This window comes from Mycothermus thermophilus (genome assembly GCF_041956435.1).
Source record: "Mycothermus thermophilus strain CBS 625.91 unplaced genomic scaffold VTJ04scaffold_5, whole genome shotgun sequence".
Taxonomy (NCBI): Eukaryota; Fungi; Ascomycota; class Sordariomycetes; order Sordariales; family Chaetomiaceae; genus Mycothermus; species Mycothermus thermophilus.
The window spans coordinates 2,669,435-2,682,645 of record NW_027191431.1 but is presented as its reverse complement, the minus strand read 5'-3'; the positions used below and the strand labels follow the sequence as shown (position 1 = coordinate 2,682,645).

Here is a 13,211-nt window from a genome sequence, read left to right as displayed (position 1 = left end):
AAAAAAGAGGTGGGGGGCAGGGGAGAGGTAGTATTGCCGTCTTGGAAGGGATTGGCCCTTTGGCAGCCGTTTTGGCACCCCTTCTGGCCTTCTGGCAGCCCTTGTGGCGTACGTCTCGGCAATCATTTTGGCAATTCAACCCAGGCTTAAGAATTCAAACTGTCACGAGATTTGAATACAAGACAAGCAGGGATCTTTGTAGTCCTCCAGGTGTACTCAGTACAGATCAACGCGCCATGAATGAGCGTGGCGGTGAGAGATACAAATGGGAAAGTACTCGAGCTGTGAGTGTAAGTGCCGGTCTCTCAGGGCCTATTCAAAGAAATTGGGATGAATGGACTTGAGTTTCAATGCTAAATGGGAGTTGAAAAACTTGGGTGGGTGCGGTGCTCGAAATGACCATTGTAGAACACAGGTTGACAAGAAGTCGTCGAGGTGTGCTGGGAATGGCAATGGCAGAACCAGAGATCAAGAGTCCATGAGAAGGTTTGAGGTGTTGAGGGTGACAATGTGGTCAAAGCTCGTGAGTGCCTGAGGGTGTTAGATTCGGAACAAAGACGAGAAACGCGGGCAGAATCCAGAGCGAAAGTCGTGGGCAGAATCTGAAAACTCAAACCCTCGTTCATTCAAATTTACCATTCACGACTACCACACAATTTTCTTCCTTCTTCTCTTCCCTGCCAATTCACCCACTCGCAATCGAAGACGTGACTCTCTCACAACCCAGAAGGCTCTTGACAATTTTCCGTGGCATCTGGTTATCGAGGTGTGTGTTTCCTACATCGCAATTCATATTCCCCTCTCATTCTTGGTGTTGTTGGTGGTGACCTACCTGAGTCGGTCATTTGTTTACTTTCTCCTGAGGCCTTTGTTGACTTACACCCTCTTTCACCAGAACACCGACTTCCAGCCATTGTCACCCTCAACACCTCAAACCTTCTCATCGACTTCCGGTCTCTCGTTCTGCCGTTGTTATTCCCAGCACACCTCGACGACATCTCGTCGACTTTCATTCAGCGCTTGTCATTTCGAGCACCGCACCCACCTAAGTTCTTCAACTCCACATTTTGGCATCCAGCCATTGTACCTCGTATCACGTCGACACCTTTCTCATCACTCAGATCTCGGCGCCGCGTTGTTGTCTACTTCAGTAGACATATTCTCGACTCGCAACCATGGCTTCCCCAGTTAACAATCCATTTTCACCCCACCTCGCGGGTGTCACCTTCGGCACTCTCCAAGCGCTGGCCGAGGCCCGCCGTGCCAATGGCGGCGCCAATGGCCTCACCCAGCCTGCCCAGTCTGCCACTTGTCCGATTACTCCTCGTACCAAAGTCTCGGAATGGATCACTCAGCAGCCGTCGCCGTTCCAGAACCACTCTGGTGGTCACCAACCGATCCAAGGCCGTCACAATCTGACCCAAGGCCATCATAATCTCGCCCCAGAGTCGCGGACCGACAATGTTTCTGCTGCGGCAGTGATCAACAACACCAACAATACTAATACTCGCCTTCGTGGCATCACCCACCAACGCCCCAGAGTCAAGCCTTCGGTTCCCCTTTCCCACGCCTCCGCGACTCTCTCTTCTCCTCTGAGCATCTCGACCTTTTCGTCCGAACCCCAGAGCGTCGTCGACGGCCTGAAGCGCAAGACCTTTGCTGATGGCGAGGACAAAGAGAGCGTGTACGAGCCCAAGTCAGGCCGCTCGAGCATCAGCTCGCGTCCCGGTCGCGCCGAGAAGGTCATCATCGACCTGACCATCTCTGATGATGAAGATGACGAGCCGGCCAAGCCAGCTCCTACCCGTGATGACGACGACGATCTGATCTTTCTCGGCTCCCGCCCCGCCCAGACTCCGGCCTTGATCCTCGGTCCGAACGCTGCGGCCGATTATGCTCGTCCTATCCTCCCGCTGCCGCAGCGTCGTCGCGATTGTAACGGAGCCCAGTCCCCCCAAGCAGAGGGACTTTCGCAGCAGCAGAATGGTTTGAACCAGACCATCCATTCCCAGAAGAATGGATTCCAGCAGCAGAATGGATCCCATCAGAACCACCATCGCCAGACCAACGGCGTCCATCAAAACACTGCTGCTGCTGCTTCCGCTCTTCCTCAGCAAGAGTCTCCCAACTACCCCAGCACCCGCAGCCAAGCTGCTACCGCCGCCGCAGCCGCTGTTGCTGCCCATCAAGAGGAGGATGCCCGTCCCGAAACCAAGACTCGCGGCCAAGTTGCCGCCACCGCCGCCGTCGTCGCGGCTACCGCCACCGAGGCTGCTCCTCAACAGGAGAGCCGTTACAAGTTCCGTACCCGCCGCCAGTACGCCGCCGCGGCCACGGCTGCTGCGGCTCCCTACCCGCCGCACCGCGTCACCCACCAGACGGCTACCAAAGAGCGCTCAAGGAGCATCTCGCCGGCCTACATGCTCGACGTGTTCGAGGAGCCTGCGGCTCTGAAGGGAGATGAGGACGACAAAGTCGAGGTCGTCATGGACGAGATCGTCGTTGCGTCGCCCGGCGGTGACGGATCTTCGTCGACCAACAAAGAGGTCGTCAGGATTGAGGGTGATGAGGATGATGACGATGACGTTCGTCCTCATGCGCGCAAGACGCCCGCTACTGTTACTCCTGCTGCTGTTGAGCACAGCCCCAATGTCTCCAATTCCGCCACCTCGCCGAGCAGCGACCAAGATTCTCATTCAGTCATTGACAGCATCGACAGCTCCACCGAGTTGGACTCGGACATCGACATCGAGTTCGATGATGACGACAATGATGATGATGATGATTATGATGGTGATGACGACGACGATGAGTACCTCCCCCGTCCTACCGCGCGCAAAACCCCCGCCGTCACAACTCATACCACCATCACCATCGACTCCGACTCCGACTCGGAACTCTCCGACATCGAGTCCACCATCTCCGCCAACGACGACGAAAACGAAGAAGAAGAAGAAGCCTCCGCTCCCTTCCCAAGCATCGAACCCCCTCCCGCGGGCTTCTTCTCCCTCCCGCGCGAACTCCGCGACAAGGTCTACCGTCACCTGCTGACCACGCCGCAGCCCATCCCCGTGCACTTCCTCTGGACGAGAGTCGTCGGCCGACGCATCACGCGACGCACGCGCTCGCGCGCGCGCGCCAACAACAACCACACCACCGCCACGGCGGGGGGCAGTTTCTCCTTCTTCGACTCGGACAACGAGGACAGCGACCTCGACACGCGCATCGACACCAGAGTCCTACGTGTGTGCCGCCAGATCGCCGAGGAGGGCTTGCGTGTGTTGTATGGAGAGAATACCTTCCTCTACACCCTGCGCGACGTCGCGGAGGTTAAAAAGCACATCATCCGCCTCGCGAACGCGCAGCTCCAGCAGCAGCAACAGCAGCAGCAGCGCCAGCGGCGGCCCAGTCCGCGAACGCGCAACTGCAGTGTTCAGTCCCCAGTTTCCCCTTCTTTCCCCTCCGCCGTTTCAGCCGCTGCTCGAGACTGCGATATCAATCTGGAAAAGTACGGACACCTGATCCGGCACATGGCGATCGAGCTCGACCGCAACCGCACCGGCGACGAATATCAAGAGCTCATGTGCGCGGCGCTCGAGGCGATCGTGCCCGAGGGGTACGACAAGTGGGAGTGGGGCTTCTCACCGTCCGTGTTTTCTCCGGTGCAGCCCAAGATCCGGCTAAGCACGCTGACCATCACCATCTCGCCGTGCGTGCCGCGGGGGTTGAAGCAGTTGCTCGCCGAGCAGAATGACGAGTTTGGCACCCATGGGACTAGCACCGCCAACAGCAATAACAATAACCACAAAGATGTGAGCAAGAATGCTGGTGGTAATGACAACGACAACCGCCCAATCCACCCGCGCCTCCTCGCCGGCTTGACCGTGGCCAAGTTCTTCTCGCCCGACTCGGGCGTGCTGCGCGCGCTGCAGGCGGTGCAGACAGATTTCTTGCGCGTCAACGTGCACGTCAACTCAGACGCGGCCAAGGACAGCGTGGCCGGGGCGGATATCGAGAGGGAGGTCGACTCGGACAACGAAGAAGCCGACGATGAGGAGGATGATGATCTCGACGACTTTGATGAAGAGGACGATGACGATGATGAGTCCTTCCACGACGGCTCCGACGACGAAGCCGACAACCACATCCAAGAAGAAGATGAGGAGGAAGAGGAGGAGGACGACGACGACGAACAAGAAGAACCCGAAGATGAGGACGAAGAATCCGACCCCATCCTCTACCCGCCCAACCTGCACCCACAACACCTCGAAACGACCCTCGACCTGCGGTACACCCCGTCCCGCCTCGCCCAACTCGCTTCTCAGGGCACCTTCCACCAGCACGACCCGCTGATCCAAACCCGCCGCGCCGCGCTCGGCGCCCACTTCGCCTCCACCCTCGCCAACCTCCGCCGACACATTGAAGACGCCTGCCTGCGCCCTTGGTGGTCAGTGCGCCGCGGCCGCATCACGGGCATCGGCGCGTTCGGGATGGGCGGCAGCAGCGTCGGCGGGGTGAAGTGCGGCGGGGTGATTGACGACGGGAGATTTGGCAAGGTCACGCCAACGCTTGGGGTCGGGGGCAGTGGCAGTGGAGGAGGAGGAGGAGGGTATGGCGTGTGGGAGGAGCACGCGGCCGCCGAGGTGAGGAGGAGGAACCAGCGTGTGGACATGGAGTGGGTGTTTGATCGCGACGCGTATGACGATTTGCGCTTGGAGGAGTTCATGCGCGAGATGGAGGAGGCGAGGGAAGAGGGGGAGGAGCTGCCGGGGACTGAGGAGGAGAGGTGGATGGACAGGGGTGGGAAGAGTTTGGTGGTTACGTTTTTCCGGGATAAGAAGGATAAGGTTTTGAAGGCGATTCGGATTTGAGGGGGATTGTGAGAGGAGAAGAGGAGAAGGGAAGGAAGATGGTCATATATGGCGTCGGCGTTGAGCATTCATCCATCTATGTCATTGACGTCCGGTGGATTTTGCAGGTTGGTTGTGCTTTTTTGATCCGCACCTGGGTACATCATCCGGTCATGGGTCGTTGGTTTGATTGTTTGTTTGTGTGGTGGTTGTGTTTTCTTCCCTCGACGGAGATGGATGGTGTTCTGGAAGGATCCGGCTGGACTCATCAACCCGACGAGTCAAGAGATCTACTCACCTTTGGAATCCTGACGGCATCGGTCAGGTCGGCGTTGAGCAGCCTGGATGGAATGACACATCAGCCATGAGGGCATTTGGTTTTATTTTCTGTTTCTTTTTCGAGAGATCTGGTCTGGCTTATCATCGGCAACGCAACAAGGACGATGGATCTAATCGGGATTTGGGCACCATCCATCACGACCGTACCGCGTTGAGCAGCCAGACAGGATCAAGAACGAAGGACAGAAGAGAGGGTGAGAGGTATTAGTTTTGTTTTCATACCTTCGGAGGGATAATGACTGGGTATCACCCCCATCTTTGCATTTCCCCGTTAGGGTTTCTCATCTTGCTTCGCCCGATCGTGTACGGTCAAAAGCGCCTTGCTCATGTAACAACACCATCTCATGTAATTCATAGAAGGGACGAAAGAGAGTGAGAGTCACCTCAGTCGATCAACCACTTGTCGCGATTTTCACCCTTTCCACATCCAACGTCTCCGTGTCCACCAACACCACCTCCTTGGTCTTTGCGAATGACGGCACGAGAATCAGCCGCACCATCTGCCCCTGCGCGCCCTCGATGACCTTGGTCCCAAACTCGGGCTGGTTGCCGATGAAGTAGAGGTGCGGACAGTCATTCATGGTGAAGGGCTCGTCTTCTTGGAAGGGGTAACACCCTGTTTGGGGGTGTTAGCAGATCGTTTGTACATCGAGGGAGCAGCTGCAGCTGCAAATAGACTTTTCCAAGGGAAACCAAACTTACACAGCGTATCCGGCGCCGTCGGAGCGCTGCACCGCCAGCGGCACATAGCTTCCATCATGCCCAGCCGATCCTCGCTGTCGACATATCGACAGATATCATCCAGGTTCTGCCCGCTCGTGCCCAGCACGCGCCACCCCTCAATCTCCCCCTCCCATGGATTTGTCACATTATCGAACCACCCCGGCCCCGAAGGCTCAGACTGGCCTGTCCCCGGCGGAAGCGACGCATAGACACGCGCCCGCGGGAACATGGCCTGGTGGATGGGCTGCTGCGGAAAACTGACAGTTGCCGGATCCGAAGCCCCCGGGAGGAGGGTGACGGGCAGGGTGGGAAGGAGTTCAGACAGGAAACCGTCGAGGAGTTGGGCGGGGAGGGGGTTGTAGGAGGAGGCGTCGTAGCCGTATTTTTTGCTGTGGGACTTTTTCGCTTCGTCGGCGTCGGCGGGTTTGCCGATCGAGTTGCCGGCAATGATAAGCCGGGAGATGTGGGAGAGTTCGGATTGAGCGGCGGGGCCGAGGGCTTCGCCAAGGAGGAATTCGAGGAGAAGGTTGAGCTCCATGGCGTAGGAGGTGTCGGTGCCGGAGAATTCGAGACCGGAGACGAGGGCGATCTTTTTGGAGGAGGATGTCCCAGACATTTCCACATCTTCGCCTTTGGGTTTGGGTGGCTTGGACAGGGCCCAGCGCTCGGGTTGCGGGGGCAGGTCGGCGAACTTGAGGTCGAGCACCTCGAACTCGCCTTGGGCGTTCTCGGTGCCCATGACGGCGATGATGCAGCCGGTGACGAGGAAGTAATCTTTCAGGACGCTACCGACAAGGCGGACTCGACCCGAGTCGTCTTCGAGCATTATTGATTCGCCGCCATCAGGGGAGTAGTACTTGTCGATCGTGGTGGGAGCGGCAATCCAGCGCTGGCGGGTGTTAATTCAGGGGTGACAGCGGTGTAAGACAGAGTGTTAGCACTCACATCGTTGGAGATATCCTCCAGCACGCTGGGCTTGAGAGGCATCTCCATGTAGACGGTGCCAGCCACCCAGCACAGCTGGCCCTGGCGGACATCAAGCACCCGGTCGACCTTGGTGGCGGTCTCGCCGCCGACCACAGTGTCCTCCCATGCAGCGCTGGCGATTTCCTCAACGACAGGCTTGACTTTGGCAAGACGAAGGAAGTATATATCGGCGAACTGTTGGTGGTAGTTTCGCTCCTTGGGCAGGGCGAAGGTGTGCAGGGGATGATAGTTGGACTCAATCCTCTCCAGAGTCTGGGCAGCGTCGGTTCTGCATTGGGTTCAGAATGGAGGTTATTTACATGGCCTATAGTTGTCAGAAAAAATTAAGAAAAAAACGTACGATGGTTTTTGTAGCAGACTTTTGTCTGCAATATCTTCGAGGGTCACCATGGCTGTGTTGTGTTGAGTGGAAACCCTTCAATGCCCAAGGGAGACCAGATGATTCGGCTGGGATTCAATGATGGAGGTTGGGTGCAGTTGATTGCCACGACGCGGTCTGGAAGCTTGACGCGACATACAGCTCTGGCCCCACCAAACCCAATTCCAGGCACGGCCCCACTAAGAATTACCTGATAAGCGATAAGATCAGCCCCACGATCTTATCGCAGATCTTATCGGGACGGCAAGGCCAAAATTTCTTGGATTTCTAGGATCTAAGTGCATCTTCCAGGTTCTCATTGAGAGAGCTCACTCCATTTCACGGCAGTAAACAAAACACCGTCTTTCACCACTAACACTACACATACCGGCACAATGGACGAACCAATGACCGACGCCCCCGGCCCCCAGGTCAAAGTCACCTTCACCACCACCGAACCTGATCTCCAGCTCCCTGAGTCCAAGCGCCAACTCCTCGTACCCGCTGACATCCGCCGCTATGGTCTTTCACGAATTCTCAACTCCGAGTCCATGCTCGACACGGGCTCCATTCCCTTCGACTTCCTCATCAATGGCAGCTTCCTCCGCACCACCCTTGAAGACTACCTCACCGCCAATGGCCTGTCCCTCGAGACACACCTCACCCTGCAATACGTCCGGAGCTTAATACCCCCCGTCTACGAGGCCAGTTTCGAACATGACGACTGGGTCAGCGCCGTAGATGTCTTGTCTGCCACCTCTTCCTCCGGTCGTTGGTCCGGAGACTCCTTCCAGGCCGGCCAGGACCGCATCCTCTCCGCCTCCTACGACGGCCTGCTGAGGATATGGAACGCCTCCGGCCAGGTCATCGCCACCTCCCCCTCTGGCAGCCATGGCGGACACACAGCAAGCATCAAGGCGGCCAAATTCCTCACCAACACCACCCTCGCCTCCGCCGGCATGGACCGCACCGTCCGCGTGTGGAAGTACACCGAAACCGACTCTCTCTCCGGCGAGCTGAAACCTACGCTCGAACTCTACGGCCACACGGGCTCCATCGACTCCCTCGAAGTCGACGGCGCCTCGCGCCGCGTCCTTACTGCCTCCGCCGACGGCCAGATCGGCTTCTGGACGACCGCCAAAGCCTCTGCCCCCGAGCCCGACTCTTCACTCCTCCCCAACGCCCACACCAGCAAGCGCCGCCGCCTCACCACCTCCGTCACCACCGCCCAGCGCGGCCCGCTCGCCCTCATGCCGCTGCACTCCGCGCCAGCCACCGCCGCCATCTTCGACCCTCGCGACCGCACCGTCGGCTACTCGGCCGGGCAGGACCACACCGTCAAAACCATCGACCTGACCACCAGCCAGGTGGTCACGACGCTGGCCACCTCGCACCCTTTGCTGTCGCTCTGCGCCATCTCCCGCGGCAACTCCCCCTTGCTCGCCGCCGGCACGTCGGCGCGGCACATCACCATGCTCGACCCGCGCGCCAACAAGGCCGCGACGAGCGTCATGACGCTGCGGGGGCACGCCAACAAGGTGGTCTCCCTCTCCCCGTCCCCGGAGAACGATTACTCGCTCGTCTCCGGTTCGCACGACGGCACGTGCCGCATATGGGACCTGCGCAGCGTGCGGCCTGCGACCAAGGACGAAGGCGGTCTGGGTAGCGTCAGCGAGCCGGTGTATGTCATTGAGCGGGAGAGCCTGAAGCAGGCCGGCAAGAAGAAGCCGGTGGCTGGCGAGGGGTGCAAGGTGTTTAGCGTGGTCTGGGATAAGGGGTTGGGGATTTTCAGTGCGGGAGAAGATAAGAGGGTGCAGATCAATTCGGGGAGGGGGGTGGTTTCTGGGTAGGTGGTGGAGGGGAAGAGAGGGGTGGTGTAAATATTGAGGTGTGTGGAGGGAGTAGAAGGTTGTTTATACCCTGAGGAAGTGAGTTAATACAAGTCCATCGGTACAGTTTATTGTCTGGTTGGACCATCTGGGAGCAATCAAAGCTTAGCCTTGCTGGTCGATGAGGGATTTGGTATTTGTATGTAAACCTACCTAGTACTCCTCCTCGATACCCCGTATCCCAGATTCCTTCAGTGTATCCCGCCATCATAAACCACCTCGACTCAAAACTCATGATTGTCCTCGATGGAATGAATGATCTCCCATAAGCTAAATAATGAGAGCGCTCGCAAGCGCATCATCATCATACCAGTCTTGCTTCATTCCGCCATCATTCCCATCCATACATCCATACCTACATAAATCATGATGCAAATGCAGAGAAAAAAGACCAAAAGCAAAACAGACCCCTGCCCGCTTGCCTGCTATCAACTTGACAACATGAAATGACGCCAAAACTACCACCTGGTAGCCGCCCCGTTGATATCAGAAACAAAACCCTAGGGGTAGAGCAGAACATAAAAGCCCTTCGGTCCTGTAATTCTGTAGTGTGCGCTTGCCGCGCCAGTCCCCGCCAGGTCGTGGGGTATCTAGTAGCTAGCTGCTTGGTCTGGTGGACGACCGGCCGATTCTGACCATGTAGAATTTGCCGAATCTGCTGTCCCTTCTTGTTGTTCGGGAAGTGTCCCGGCCTCATTTGCTGCTGCATCAGCAGCGGTTGACCCATCCTCCTCGTCAGCACCTTCAGATGCGGCGGTGACCTCCCCCTCCTCAGGTACAACCGCTTCCTCCACATTCTGAGGCGGTGGTGGCCCATCATCATTTTCTTCTGCCTCTTCTTTCGCAACAACCGCCTCATCATCAACATCATCATCATCTTCTTTAGGAAGAGCAATAATTTCCACCGCCGCCCTCGACGATCTGGAAGCCCTCGCCTTCCGCAAGGGATGGGACGGTGGCGGGGCGATGGGGATGGGCAAGTTCAGCTCGGCGTGGCGCGGCAGCGGCGGGACGTGGGCGAGCTGTTTCCTGTGGTGGTCGAGGGTGTGGAAGAGCTGGACTGAGGCGTAGGCGTCGGAGGAGGAGTCTGTGGGAATAATAGATTTGCGTTAATAGGGGGGTTTGGTAATTCAGGTAATCAATGAGGGTGTGAAGAGGGAAACGTACAGAGGATCTGTGCCATGCTCAACGGCTTACTCCAATCGCTCATCCTGACGTCGCTGTTCTTGGACAACGGCAGGCCCAAAACATCCTCCACCTGGCTCGCCAGCGAGACCAGCTTCTTGTTGATCAGCCCGAACTCGCCCGTCTTAGAGTACTTGACGAGCTTGTACAGATGGCTCAGCTCCAGCTGCCCGCGCACGTTGACTTTGAGGTAGTTGGCCATGCGGTTGCTGTCCCCGCGAATCCACACGCCGACCTTGGTGATGGACTCATCCTCGAGCAGCTGCTTTAGCGCCGGGGAGACGAGCACGTCGTTGCGCGGGAAAGCGGCCACGTGGAACAGCCCGATGCGGCTCGGGGAGGCCAGCTGGATCAGCGAAACGTTGCGGCGCGGCGGGCAGTAGCGCGTGGCGTTGGCCATCCATTCCAGGTCGAAGCCGACGACCTTCTCGTGGAGGAAGTGCTCCTTGACGACGCGCTCCGTGGTGCGCGAGCTGGTGCAGTAGTGCACTTTGACCTTGACGTCGAGGGCGCCCGTCTCGCTCGGGCCGCGGTACATGCTGTAGTTCCAGAAGGACTGGGGCGTGCCGGGCTCCGCGTTGCGCGCGATCTGCCAGAGCGCGTCGGGGATCTTGTACTCGAGAGGGGTGTATGGCGGGACGAGGGGGATGGTCTTCACGGGGGCTGGTTCCGGCTCGGGCACGGGTTCGGGCTCGGCCTCAGCCTTGGCCGCGGCGTTTTCAGCGGCGGCGGCGGCGGTTGGTTGGCCATCTTTGGTCACCTCCTCTTCCTGAGAAATGGTAGAAGTGGCTGAGGCAGACACAGAGATGGTGGTGGAAGTGGTGGTAGTCTTGGTCTCCAACAAGGTAGCGATCACCTCGCTCTTCACTGTCGTCACCGTCTCACTTTTGACAACTGGTGGTTCCTGGATAGGAGCTACCCTCGGCAGGGCATGGGAAGAGGGAAGGATGGACGGCAAGCTGGCCGCCGGGCCGTGTCCTTCCGAGACAGACGCAGCAGCGCTCGAGGCGCTGTAGCATCTCACTGATGGTGGCAGCCGGGGCACGACCGTGTTGGCGCTGGCAAAGACGATGCCGCGGCTGGCATGCCAGACTTGGCTGGTTGGGGGTTTTCGGGAGGCCATGGTTCCGGGGTTGTGGAGGGGGTATCTTAGTAAAGGGTCAGCATTGAATGAGGATAAGATACAAGATCGAGGTGTGTGATACTCCATTCTCAAAACTGACCTGGTGTAGACTCGAAAGTGGGCCGCCGAGGATGAATGGAATGAATGAAACCAAGCGAGGGAGGAATGAGATCCCACTTGGTACTATTAATTCTACTTGTTCACCTCGACAATGTCAAAGAGATCTAGCCTGCACAACTGTTCTAGGGAGTGGACGCCGTGGGTGACACGGCATGGCAGTCGGCTGTCAAGAGGCCGCGGGCGGTGTGTTGTAGCGGCCCCTCGCTGTCTTCAGGTGGCGCCCGCAGCCGATCAGGCAGACGCGCTAGCCGCTGTGAGGCTGCAATGGAGAGCCAATGGGCGCGAGTTGCGTTACGGTAATTACACCAAAACGGTAACAGTTGTATTCCGCGAAACTCAACTCATAGCAACAGCTTGAAGCGGCACCTGAAGCCAAACCATCATGAATGAGAATCAAACGCTAACGTAAAACTCTCCTCGGCCTCACACACCCGCCATGGCTTCTCAACTCCTCCCGCTGGGTAAGACACACACATATCTATAACTATATCTGCCCATTCCCATAAACTCATTAAACTCTACTTCAAAAATACTGACGCTCCAACCCCTCCAGAACTCATCGACAAATGCGTCGGCTCCCGCATCTGGGTCATCATGAAGGGTGACAAAGGTGACTTTACCCCTCTGGACAACTTCATAAAATAATACTCCCTCGGACCGCCACACTGACAACATCACAATCCAGAATTCACCGGCACCCTCGTCGGCTTCGACGACTACGTCAGTACGTCTGGACCTTGCTTCACCCCTTGCGCCCCTCCTCGATCCATCCATCATCCACCTCTCTCTCATCCCCCCATCCCATCCCGTCCCGTCCACACCAACCCCATAGCCATAGCCATAACCAACAAACACCCCTTACCCTACCTACCTACATAGGTACTAACCTTGGAACTTCAAGACATGGTCCTCGAAGACGTGACCGAATTGTAAGCCCCTCTCCCCTGTCCTCCCTCCTCCATGTGATGAGAATACTCGAATTACTAACTCCCAAAAAGTGACTACTCCGGCACCCAATCCAAACTAAAAAAGATCCTCCTCAACGGCAACAACATCTGCATGGTTCGTCATTCCATTCAACTTCCCCATCTTCACCCCATGCCCTACGTCCTTTGTACATACTGACGTGGATGGACAACAAAGCTCATTCCCGGCGGAGAGGGCCCAACGGCCGTTGCTCCTTCCGCTGCTGCTGCTGCTCCGTCGGCGTAGAAGGGCAGACGAGAAAAGGAGGATGTGGAGGAGCATGATAGACAGGACGCTTGGGGGATGTGATGGTTGAGGGTGGTGGCAGGGATGAGAGGTCATGGTGGTGAGTTTATGGATTTACGGAAGGGGATGGGGATGAGATCTCATGCATACCTACCTAACTGCCGAACTAGCTAGCAAATAGGCAAGGTGAAGGTGATGACCAGCCCATCAGCCGGTGCCGCGTCCTTTTGAAAACACCACAACGACTTTTTTTTCGACCCATAGGTACGATCCAAGAGACTCCGTCTGGATCTACGCGTCGCTTGTCCAGTTGCTCGGCCGTTATTTCTCACCACGTCTCGAGTGAACCGGACATTTCAAGACATCATCACCATCACTGACCAAGCTTCAGTAGCTCGCAAAAAAGCAGACGTCAGAAATCCACG

At 57.3% G+C, this 13,211-nt stretch overlaps 5 protein-coding genes across 5 annotated transcripts; 3 read left to right on the top strand and 2 right to left on the bottom strand.

Moving 5' to 3' along the window:
• Window positions 1-1,175: 1,175 nt before the first annotated feature.
• On the top strand, window positions 1,176-4,871 carry VTJ04DRAFT_8042 (uncharacterized protein; the record flags this gene model as incomplete). Its single annotated transcript, XM_069366436.1, has 1 exon — window positions 1,176-4,871. One exon carries the CDS (start codon window positions 1,176-1,178, stop codon window positions 4,869-4,871), a length of 3,696 nt encoding a protein of 1,231 aa, XP_069217370.1.
• Window positions 4,872-5,581: 710 nt separating this feature from the next.
• Window positions 5,582-7,289, bottom strand: VTJ04DRAFT_8041 (uncharacterized protein; the record flags this gene model as incomplete). The annotated part of the gene is made up of 4 exons (XM_069366435.1): window positions 5,582-5,805; window positions 5,892-6,801; window positions 6,858-7,167; window positions 7,240-7,289. The coding sequence occupies 4 exons, from the start codon at window positions 7,287-7,289 to the stop codon at window positions 5,582-5,584; spliced, it is 1,494 nt and encodes a 497-aa protein (XP_069217369.1).
• A 363-nt stretch (window positions 7,290-7,652) lies between these two features.
• Window positions 7,653-9,107, top strand: VTJ04DRAFT_8040 (uncharacterized protein; the record flags this gene model as incomplete). The annotated part of the gene is made up of 1 exon (XM_069366434.1): window positions 7,653-9,107. One exon carries the CDS (start codon window positions 7,653-7,655, stop codon window positions 9,105-9,107), a length of 1,455 nt encoding a protein of 484 aa, XP_069217368.1.
• Window positions 9,108-9,736: 629 nt separating this feature from the next.
• VTJ04DRAFT_8039 (uncharacterized protein) lies at window positions 9,737-11,454 on the bottom strand (the record flags this gene model as incomplete). Its single annotated transcript, XM_069366432.1, has 2 exons — window positions 9,737-10,233; window positions 10,314-11,454. The coding sequence occupies 2 exons, from the start codon at window positions 11,452-11,454 to the stop codon at window positions 9,737-9,739; spliced, it is 1,638 nt and encodes a 545-aa protein (XP_069217367.1).
• Window positions 11,455-12,010: 556 nt separating this feature from the next.
• Window positions 12,011-12,786, top strand: VTJ04DRAFT_8038 (uncharacterized protein; the record flags this gene model as incomplete). Its single annotated transcript, XM_069366431.1, has 6 exons — window positions 12,011-12,035; window positions 12,128-12,184; window positions 12,260-12,298; window positions 12,476-12,503; window positions 12,573-12,636; window positions 12,718-12,786. The coding sequence occupies 6 exons, from the start codon at window positions 12,011-12,013 to the stop codon at window positions 12,784-12,786; spliced, it is 282 nt and encodes a 93-aa protein (XP_069217366.1).
• Window positions 12,787-13,211: the final 425 nt, after the last annotated feature.